The sequence below is a fragment of the Octopus sinensis genome, linkage group LG25 (assembly GCF_006345805.1).
Source record: "Octopus sinensis linkage group LG25, ASM634580v1, whole genome shotgun sequence".
NCBI classification, from domain to species: Eukaryota; Metazoa; Mollusca; class Cephalopoda; order Octopoda; family Octopodidae; genus Octopus; species Octopus sinensis.
In genome coordinates this window covers 13585761-13597392 of record NC_043021.1, presented here as the reverse complement: position 1 = coordinate 13597392, position 11632 = coordinate 13585761, and the positions used below count along the sequence as shown (strand labels likewise).

Below are 11632 nucleotides of genomic sequence, written 5' to 3'. Positions count from 1 at the left end.
TATTTTCACCATGTCGTCGTTTCGCCATTTCCGTTTCGATTTTACATTCTACTCCTGAATCACTTGAAAAGTTTAGTAAAATAAGAATTAACCCAGGATAGTCACAGCTGGAACGCCTTTGATCATAAATCTGTTTAATCAAAGCTAACACAGGGCTAAACAACATCAAGAAGGGCAATTTCGACATAATTTAATCAAATATTCAGTCTTCGCTTTGATCTTTTCTTTAGGGTTGCAACGCAACTAAAGACGTAATTCGGATACTGTTTTATTTCGTTTCGTTTCTGCCATTCCATGTTTAATTTTCTATCTACCTAGTCCCATACTATGACATTCTCGTTATGGCTCTCACGCAGGAAACAAACAAAGTTAATGATGTAACAGGTAACATTTTCTCCCGTCATCGTTTGTTTTCTTTCTTTCAGTGATTGATGTTAAGGAAATATTTAACGATATTTAATTTACGATTTGGAAATGGAGAAGAAAAAAAATATAGTTGTTGATGATGTTGTTTAGCTCCAGTTCGGCTCTATGATACAAAGGCGTTCCAGCCACGACTATCCCGCCTTTTCTTTAGATTCAGTACAGAATAGTCTAGTACCGTACAACATTATCCAAAGTACCATGTCTTATTGTTTAGGGTACTATTTAAGAAGAGTGGTCCCGGTGCGTGTACTCGCGCATCCGTGCTAGCTAGTCGTGACTAGTCGATCCTTACTTTGCGTTTTTGTGTTTTATTTACTTTGCTAGGTAGTCGTTGTAGGATCGACTAGTCACGACTAGATAGCGGGGATGCACGAGTGCGCGCACCGGGACCACTCTTCTTAAGTAGCACCCAACATTATCCAAAGTGCCATGCCTTGTTTGTTTCGTCCCAGATCTGCGCTGATACAAGGAGACACCTGTTATCAAAGGCATTACATCTACGGGCATACCTACACATGAGTCCCCCGCTCCCCCACACGAATTCATTTCCTCATAACTTTCAGATAAATGGATATTTTAAAATGAAATTTTCAATAAGTATGCTTCAGGTGGTGTAGATTCTGAGGCGATCTTTCGTCTCTAGTAGACCTTTCCGTCGATTTCCGTAAAAAATTTTTTTTTTACATATGGGCTTGCGGGAACTTTTGAAGTAATATACATACATATACACATACACCGAGTAAAAAATTTCAGTTATCTCTTTCTTTCACACATACTAACAGAAGCACTTCACTTACACAACATACTGTCTGTCTCCCACACCCCATCAAACACACACACACACATGTACATCAATGCTTCACATGCACGGTAACTTCAAAAGAACTTCCCTCATCATACAATCGCTTTCTCTTAGTCTCTTTCGCTCTCATTACTTCAAAAGTTCCCGCAAGCCTATATGTAAAAAAAAAAAATTTTTTACGGAAATCGACGGAAAGGTCTACTAGAGACGAAAGATTGCCGATTCTGATTATATCGGAATTTGTGAAAAAAAAAAAAAAAAATTATAGGTGGGAAGAGGAGTTTCGGAAAATTCACACGAGTTAGCTTTGTTTCCTCATAACTTTAACAAAAATGGGTATTTTTTAATGAAATTTTCTAAGAATACTTTTTCAAAGCGTGTAAAGTGCAACGCCGGGCGAAATGCGTAGCCGTATTTCGTCTGCCGTTACGTTCTGAGTTCAAATTCCGCCGAGGTCGACTTTGCTTTTTTCATCCTTTCGGGGTCGATAAATAAAGTACCAGTTACGCACTGGGGTCGATGTAATCGACTTAATCCGTTTGTCTGTACTTGTTTGTCCCCTCTATGTTTAGCCCCTTGTGGGTAATAACGAAATATATATAATTTGATGTGAAAAGGAAAATAGTGAGCACGCACACATATATATATAATGATACACAGCACAATCGAAAAATTTTTGTAGGTATATGTGATGCGTGTGAGTATGTATGTGTACTAGCCGTCCAATTTTATTTTTTCATATTAAATTCCAGTTTAATCGTTATCTCCACACTATGAAAGGTGTTTAGAGAAAATTTGTTTGGAAATTATCCATTTTTCTGGAAGTTATTTAAGTAAAGAAAGCCGTCACGTGCGAATTTTCCGAAACTCCTCACCTTACTCTCAGAAAAAAAAAAAATTCTTTTCATCACATGTGCCGTTGTCATCAGGATCTACACCATCTGAAGCAAATTTGTAGAAAATTTCATTTAAAAATATTCATTTTTCTGGGAGTTACGAGGAAACAAATTCGGTGGGGCACACATGTGTAGGAATGCCCAATCTACGACCCTTCTGCTTATTCAGATTCAGTACAAAATGATATCCAATGTGTCTTTTTTTTGTTGTTCTTTATCCCTAGGTCGATTCTGATACAAGGTGACACCTGTCATCAAAGGCGTTCCAGCTACGACCACCCCTCCTTTCCTTCGATACAGTCTATCAACTACAAAATTATGTCTTTCCTTGTAGTTTAGCCTCAGCTCAGCCCTGATACAGGAAACCTGTGACCAAAGGCGTTCCATCTTTGACCATCCCATCTGTTGTCCAGACTCTGTATATATCTAGGACAAAATTGCTCCATTGTGTCCTTCATTTATTTTAGACAATAGAGTATTGCTCGAGAAGCATTTGGCTGCTATTTCTAGCAGATCGAGGGACCATGTAGCAGCTTCATCCCTTTCGTTGATTTGTTTACTTTTCGCTCTATTTACGTAAAACAACATATTGAAATAAGTTGTTACAAAACTTATTTACCTCACACACACACACCAATGAATCTAAAAGGGAGGCTTGCTACGAGGTCGTTCGACCTGCTAGAAGTAGCAACCAAATCTCTATTTAAATCACATTTGAGTGCCTTCTGCCAAAGAAAGGTTACATTGAAGAATGTAAACCTGTGGATGCTCAATTTCTTACTATCAGAAGGTGAGGTCAAGGCTAGAACATGCTCAATCACATGCTATTATCTATGTCTTGCAGTTCCTATAGATAATTTTCTCTTTTTCTCTCTTTGCTCTTTTCCCCTTATCAAACGTAAGTAGCCATGCAGATCCCTCCGCAGGAACCTGCTCTGCTCCACCCTGCCACCATAGTAACCCCTTCATCCCCGAGCAAGGTGTTCATCCCCTCACATACTTCCCCCCATAGCTCATAGTCTTGTGAACTGCATAGTGATCTCAAAATGTATATAAAGAACCCCTTCGGTCATGAATAACCATAGGATTGCACCTAGAAAGCTCCTCTCCAAGGTACAAGTCCAGACAATTATAGAAGACCAGTAAGTTATCCATGCATTCCAGCCTCTCCTCACCCCACCACTGATGTTATCCAAGGGAAAAGCAAAGGGGTCGATACAGCTTGGCACCAGTGACGTTGCAACTCATTTCTACAGCTGAGTGAGCTGGAGCAACATGAAATAAAGTGTCTTGCTCAAGAACACAACACACAGCCCGGCCCAGGGATTGAACTCACTACCTCATAGTCGTGAGCCCGACACTCTAACCACTGAGCTATGTGCCTTCATGCATATGTATTCATATTCAGTTCTTTACATCCTGACAGACGGTCATAATAATAATTATAAAATCAAACCAAATCAAAATCGATGAACATCAATGGAATTTGTATCCTTGTGGTACCAGTGCTGGTGGCACATAAGAAAACCATCCGAACGTGGCCGTAGCCAGTACTGCATCGACTGGCCTCTGTGCTGTGGGCACGTAACAAACACCATCCGATCGTGGCCGTTCGCCAGCCTCGTCTGGCACCTGTGTCGGTAGCACATAAAAAACACCATCCGAGCGTGGCCGTTCACCAGACGAGGCTGGCACCTGTGTCGGTGGCACATAAAATCACCCACTACACTCTCGGAGTGGTTGGCGTTAGGAAGGGCATCCAGCTGTAGAAACACTGCCAGATCTGACTGGCCTGGTGCAGCCTTTGGGCTTCCCAGACCCCAGTTGAACCGTCCAACCCATGCTAGCATGGAAAGCGGACGTTAACCGATGATGATGGTGATGATGATGATTATGTCAGCACAATGTCTTTGTAACTGAGATAGTAAGGATAGTTATTTTACAAGTACATTACACACACACACACATAGTTGAAGTAGGTCAATAAACACACCTGATAACAACTGTATAATTATAGTTATATAGTTGTAGAATTATATAATAATGTTAGTTGTTTTGTTTTTGTTATCTTCTATTTTTCACAAAATCGTCGAGTTTCTCTCTCACCCCTAAATGAGAGTAGCCATATAGCTCCCCTACAATGAGAACCTGTTCTGCTCCACTCCCTTTTCTCATACTTTAACTCTCATGTGCTAGCATAAAGTCCCCTTCCCTCCTGGGTTTCATAATTTTTCATGCTGCATGGTGACCTCACCCGTGCCCTTGGCATCAGCAAAAGCACCTAGTACACACTATAAAGTGGTTTGTGTTAGAAAGAGCATCTAAGTATAGAAACCCTGCCAAAGCAGACTCTGGAGTACCCCTTCGAATCCTTAAAAGACGAAGGTAAAGTTACCCTCTCGAGTCATAAGGAGTCATAATTGGATTCCTAGTTTCAAGGCGTATATATTCCCCACCTGGACGAGATGCTAGTCTTTTGCAGGGTTACTCACTTTTGTCAGCTGAGTGGATTGGAGCAATGTGAAATGAAGTGACTTGCTCAAGAAGACAATCAATTACCTGGTCCAGGAATCGAAATCACAATCTTACAATCACTAGTCCAATATCCTAACCACTAAGCCATGTGTCTTCACCATGCAGCCCTTGGACCCCATTGGATCCTGTTAGACTGTCCAACTCATGCCAGCATGGAACATGGACATTAAATGATTATGACGGTGATGATGTCACATGGTCCTCAGGCACATTGGTTCTGTGTTGCCATGTAGGAACTTCTACAGGTGTTATCCTCATCACATGGCTGCCCATCGTCAGCCAGGTTTCATCCCAAAGCCCAAATCCCTTGTTGTGGACAGACATCCTGACTCGTGGAACTTGTCCCTTCTACAAGAAATAAAAGAAAACATGCTGTATGGCTGGCAGTCATCTGCTATGTTCTGAGTTCAAATTCCGCCGCGGTCGACTTTGCCTTTCACTCTTTCGAGGTCAATAAATTAAGTACCAGTTGTGTACTGAGGTTGGTCTAATCAACTGGCCCCCTCCCACCAAATTTCAGGCCTTGTGCCTATAGTAGAAAAGATTATTATTATTAAGGCGGCGAGCTGGCAGAATCGTTAGCATTCCGGGCAAAATGCTTAACAGTATTTTGTTTGCTGCTACGTTCTGAGTTCAGATTCCATTGAAATCAACTTTGCCTTTCATCCTTTTACGGTCAATAAATTAAGTACCAGTGAAATACTGGGATCAATGTAATCGACTAGTCCCCTTCCAAGAAATTTCAGGCCTTTGTACGGTACCCACTTGTCCAGCTTCTTCAATTTGTTTCAGATGGTCCAATACAGTTAGAATCGAAACATCAAACCTTATTGCTAACTCAGGCATAGTTTGGGATGTATCCGCTTCCATTACTGTTTCCAGTTCATCATTATCCACCTTGGTCTCAGGTCTATCACTAGGCTGATTTTCAAGAGTAAAGTCACCATACTGGAACTTCTCAAAACGTCAACGTACAGTGCACTCATTCATCACACCTTCACCAAACACCTCATTGATGTTTCGAGCTGTCTGGGATGCATTGGTTCCATGATGGAACTCATTCATAAACAACACAAAGTTCTTGATCTATCCATGTGTTTACAAAAATTGATTTACAAGAGAAAACTCACAATTTAATCAGACACCATGAATTGCATTTCGAAAAGTGATGATGTAACTCTGCAATGTTGTAAAGCAAAGAATTGTCAGGATAAAACATCAGAGTCAACGACTGTCAAACTTGGTGAATAAGAAAATTGGACATTTCTTCCAGCTCTTTATATTCTGAACTCAAATACTGCCAGTGTCAATTTCAGTTTGCATTCTTTTTGGGGTCAGTAAAAGAAGTACCAGTCAAATACTGGGGGTTTGGTAGTATCGGCGAGCTGGCAGACACGCTAGCATGCTTAGCAGTATTTGGTCTGTCATTACGTTCTGAGTTCAAATTCCGCCGAGGTTGACTTTGCCTTTCATCCTTTCAGGGTCGATAAATAAAGCACCAGTTGCGCACTGGGGTTGATGTAATCGACTTAATCCCTTTGTCTGTCCGTGTTTGTCCCCTCTATGTTTAACCCCTTGTGGGCAATAAAGAAATAGGTATCGACTAACCCCCTCCCTCTAAAATTATCAGCCTTGTGCCAAAATTTGAAACCATTGTTGTTGTTTATCTTAGTATCTTTATGCTATTTTCTTTCAGCAGTTTACCTCTTTTGTTTGTTCTTCATGCTAAGCTGCTGGAAGCCTTGTGGAGGGAGTAACTATGGCGGGGGGTGGTTTCCCTGTATCCAGTGAGATTAAATGTTTGTTAGACATGCAGCTATGATTTCTTGTACATATTTAATTCATAGCTCATGGTGGTTACTCCCATTACACAATATCGTTTCTCTTCCAGTGCAGCTTGTTGAGCGAAGCGGTGCCCCTGGTGGTGTCCAGTTGGTCAATCCTCACAATGCACATAAGTCATCTCCTGTCGACTTGGTCAACCTAGCTCAACAAATACAGAAGGTATGTGACCATCAAACCATTTTTAACCCGCTTGATCACACCCTACTTGTAGAAACTATGTCCACTGTAATATATTGTATGTTCATCGTGCTGGTTGTTCAGCCAACCAAAACACCAGCATCAATGCCACACCATCACGCTTTCTTTGTAAATCCAGTTGCGATAGAGAAAGGGGTGAGGGATAGGTAGAGGACGCTTCTGGGAGTCTTCCGCTTTGACCCTGCATATGTGTGGCCTCAGGGTGATGGTTATTTTCCCCAGACCTGGAAGAACATTGTGTAGCTGTGTCTTGTTAAACCCTCATTTACCAAAGTGATGAGAGAGTTCACCATCACCTGAGATTGCTATATCTAGTTCTAAAATAGGTAGCTTTTAGATTAGGCATTGAGGATAGGGCAGGTGTTCAAACAAAGAAAGATATTTCTCTAGCAATTAAAGACCACAAATCAAATCAAAATCGAAATCGATCAACATCAATGGAATCTGTAGTTGTGATACCAGTGCCGGTGGCACGTAAGAGAACCATCCGAATGTGGCCGTAGCCAGTGCCGCATTGACTGGCCTCCGTGCCAGTGGCACGTAACAAACACCATCCGATCGTGGCCGTTGCCAGCCTCACCTGGCCTCTGTGCCGGTGGCACGTAAAAAGCACCATCCGAGCATGGCTCTGTTTGGCTGAGAAAAGATTCGTATTGAAGGACTCCCTTCACCCAAGAGCCTTGTCTTAAAAGTGAGGTTTTTTTTGTTCCTACCCTTATGAGCACAGGTATACTATAGCAAAATTGTTGGCTGCATCATAAATTTATATGTTGGCTCTCCCCCATTGGTGTTACTCCTCACTGGAATGTGAAGAATTCATATGTTTTAACCTCACACCAAACTTTGATATACACAAGCCCATATACATACATGCATGGTTATGGCTTCATATGGTTTAAAGATTAACCCAAGACCTCATGACTGCAAAGGAGGCTCTTTAATCATTTGACCAACTTCTTGAATATGTTTTAATGTAATAGTGTGGTTTAGTGTAGATGTTGGTCCTAAGACTAAACAATTACCAAACTACCATTCCTATCAAAGTACATCATTATCACATGTAGCCCTCACCATCTCTTATTCCAGGACTATGCCCTTTCTTTTCACATACAATCAAATATACCATCCAATCATGGATATATGTATTGGTGTCTGGATTATTTTACAGGGTAATGAATTTATTCGTGCTAATGCCATCAACAAGCTGACTGTGATTGCTGACCAAATAAAATACCTCCAAGATCAGGCAAGAAAGGTAGAGAAAATATTTCACGTTGCATATGAGTGTGTATCTTTGTGTGTGTGTGTGGTGAAGCATGTTATATAATACTTAAGATATTCTGACTTGTTACTCAAGTTTCATGGATTGGTTAGTTTTTGCCCTGCAAATAGAATACAAGGTTACTTGCACTGTTTGATTTGGCACAACAAATACAGCCACTTGAAAAATATGTTGTAAAACAATGGCGGTGCCCCAACATGACCACAGCTCATGAGCTGAAACTAGAATCAATCAATCAATCAATCATCAAGAAAGGATAGAAAATGGAAAAGGGATCATATTTTGCTATTTTGTCAAATAATCTCTATGATCAACCCTCAGTTTCTATATAAAAAAAAAAAAATTCAAAGAAATCTTATAAGATGTTAAATCAGTTTATCAGATGCAGTATGTTTTGTTCATGGTGGGTTTGTGTGAAAATGTGTGTATGTAGATGTGAAATTTGTGGTGACTTGTGTATTTGTGCAATGTGGCTTCAGAAAAATGAAAGAGACCTTGATATTATGTAAATAGAGGAATTTATCTGTAAATGTAATATGTGACAATTAAGGCTATTGAATAATTGTCACATATTACATTTACAGATATATATATATATATATATACCGGAGTAAACACATAAATGTGAAACAAGGTGGAAAAAAGAGTACTCAAATACCAGTGGTAGAGTAATATGCTTTATTTTAAGCAGCAGAAATCTGCTGCTTAAAATAAAGTATATATATATATATATATATACATACACACGAGGTGTGTATGAAAAGTTTTGAGACTTCAGCCTTGTACCATGTTTTGGTTTTTTGAGGCTCAAGACTTTTCATACACCCTTCATATATATATGTGTGTGTCTGAATGTAGAATGTTCTTAATGGTCAGTGATGATTGGCCATGACTTGACAGTCATCATCATCATCATATATATATATATATATATATATATATTACTCATGCATAAACTTCAAACCATTCACTTGCAGGTCTTAGAAGAGTCCCACAGAGATGGCATGCTTCATCATGTTGCTTGTAATATAGTGAAAAAACCTGGTCATGTCTATTATTTGTATAAGAAACCCACTGGTCAAGATTTTCTCTCCATCATATCACCTGAGGTAAGATTTCTACTTCTATTTTTTAGCTAAAACCATTTCAGTCTGATCTGGCAGTGTTTCTACAGCTGGATGCCCTTCCTAATGCCAACCACTCCGTGAGTGCAGTGGGTGTTTTATGTGTTACCAGCACAAGTGCCAGAGGGGGCTGGTAAACGGCCACGATTGATTGGTGCTTTTTATGTGTCACTGACACAGACGCAAGTCAGGTGGCGCTGACATCAGCCACGTTCAGACGGTGCTTTTTACGTGTCACCAGCACGGGTATCTTAACTACAGTTTCCATTTGATTTTTATTTTGATGTCCTTCCCTCAGTTGAGGGGTCTTATCTTGCACATTACTTGAAGATTTCATTGGTGTTGATGCCACATAAAAAGCAACCAGTATACTTTGTAAAGTGTATGACATTAAGAAGGACATCTAGCCATAGTAACCATGCCAAAGCAGACAGTCTAGCTCTGACACAGTCCTCTGGTTTGCCAGCTCCTGTTAAACCACCCAGCCAAGGTCAGCATAAAAAAAACAAAAAACAGGCATTAAATAATAATGATGATGGTCACTGATTTTTACAGAGAGATGATTCAATTGTTTATTCATTACAGGAATGGGGACCAACGTGTTCAAATGATTTCATTGGTGCTTTCCGCCTGGAGCACGACCAATCTTGGACTCCTATTGAGAATGTTGAGAAACGAGACATGGAAATACAGTTGATGGAGAAAATTATTGGCACTCACAGGGACTTATCGAAACAAGCTGGCATCACTTTCAGTACGTTGACTGGTACCAGTGAAGGGAAACCTGATGAGAAGCTAGCACTCTCCCAAAGCTAGGTTCTGTGGGACTGATTTCTCTTTCTTTTTTTTTTCCTCACCTCCATACTAACACCTAACAAACTTTTAAATAAACTATTTTGAGAATGGGTTTTTAAGAAATCAAAACAATATTTAATGTATGAAAGGGTTTCAGGGTTTTTGACAAAAAAATTGGGGTATATATATATATATAATAATTAATAAAACAAGAGAAGACTACTCTGGTTGCACATTTTTGCAACATAATCTCCCTTTATAGGGTTTTTGTTTTTTATACATATTGAAATATACTGACATTCAGATGTATATAAAGCTTAGGCTGTTTCTTTACTTTTTGTTTTCTTTTATAATTCAGTCGAAGGTAAAATACGCACACAAATAAAAAGTATAAAAAATTGTCAGTTATGCTGATTCTGGAGCAAATACTTAGCAAGGCAAGTCGTACAACCCCTTCCGCTTGTAGGACTGGTCTTTAGTGACATTAGTGCTTGTTTTGGCTCTGTATTTCTATGTAGATTGCTAGCGTGGCAGTTTATTGCTATTTGCAGCCACTTGGTGTCTGTTATTGAAAAGACCAAATCAGGCCAAAATCACTTGATCTGGTTGTCTGCCAAAAGGCAAAGTTGACTCTGGTGCAATGTGAACACAGTATGTAAAGAGCTGGAACTAATACCACAATACACTAGGTAGAAATCCACAATTGCCGTAGGAATGGGTAGTTAGTTGTTTTAATTAATGCCAATACTAAGAAGGTACTTATTTCAATAGCCTCACCAGAATAACGGAAAGAGATGTTGTCTGAAGGGGTTTGATCTCAGGTGTTTTCTGAGGGATAAGGTTAGTTAATGAGATCACCCCCAGACTGGTACGCTATCTTATCTACTTGAGATGGATGAAAGGCAAGGATGATCACAGTGGGATCTGAAAACAATGTAAAGAGCAAGCAAGAAAGCAGTCAAATCACAAATCCCTTCAGGTAGATGGCCCTGGTTGATCTGTAGGAAAAGTGTAGGTAGAAACTCCACAAGATGTACTCAGTGCAAGCTATGGACACATAAGAGGTGCAGCAATATCAGAGGAAGATTAATTGGGAAAATAGTTTGTGTGTGTGGAAGGTGCAAAGGTACAATAAACATCGAAAATGTACAGAAGATAGACTCTATCAACTGCCAGTGGGGTAAGCTAGAGGTAGTCGATAGCTTCCGTTATTTAGGTGACCAAGTCATCAATGGAGGTGGATGCCCCAAGAGTGTAGCTGTGAGAATAAGAATAGGCTGTGAACAGCTATGCCACAGGGCAGTGAAACATGGGAATTGATGCTAGAATGCTTTGCTGGATGTGCAATGCCAGTGTGCATGTATGACAAAGTGTAAGCATCTTGAGAGAAAAGTTGAGCATAAGGGGCATCAGGTGTGGTGTGCAAGAGAGACGACTGCACTGGTATGGTCATGTGATGCATATGGACGAGGACAGCTGTGAAAAGAAGTGCTGAACTCTGTGGAGGGAACCTATGGTAGAGGTAGACTCAGGAAGACATGGGACAAGGTAGTGAAGCATGATCGTCAAGCCTTGGATCTCACAGAGACAATGGCTAGTGACTGAGACCTTTGGCGATATGCTGTGCTTGAGAAGACCCATCAAGCCAAGTAAAAAAACCGTAGTTGTGGCCAATGCTGGTGTCCTGTAACTGGCAGCCATGCTGATGGCATGTAAAAAGTATCATTTG

The 11632-nt window shown here is 40.3% G+C and overlaps 1 protein-coding gene across 1 annotated transcript; it reads left to right on the top strand.

Moving 5' to 3' along the window:
* The first annotated feature begins 232 nt into the window (after positions 1 to 232).
* On the top strand, positions 233 to 10060 carry LOC115224430 (uncharacterized protein C1orf50 homolog). The gene is made up of 5 exons (XM_029795330.2): positions 233 to 384; positions 6551 to 6663; positions 7871 to 7957; positions 8962 to 9093; positions 9694 to 10060. The coding sequence occupies exons 1-5, from the start codon at positions 342 to 344 to the stop codon at positions 9922 to 9924; spliced, it is 606 nt and encodes a 201-aa protein (XP_029651190.1). The 5' UTR covers positions 233 to 341; the 3' UTR covers positions 9925 to 10060.
* Positions 10061 to 11632: the final 1572 nt, after the last annotated feature.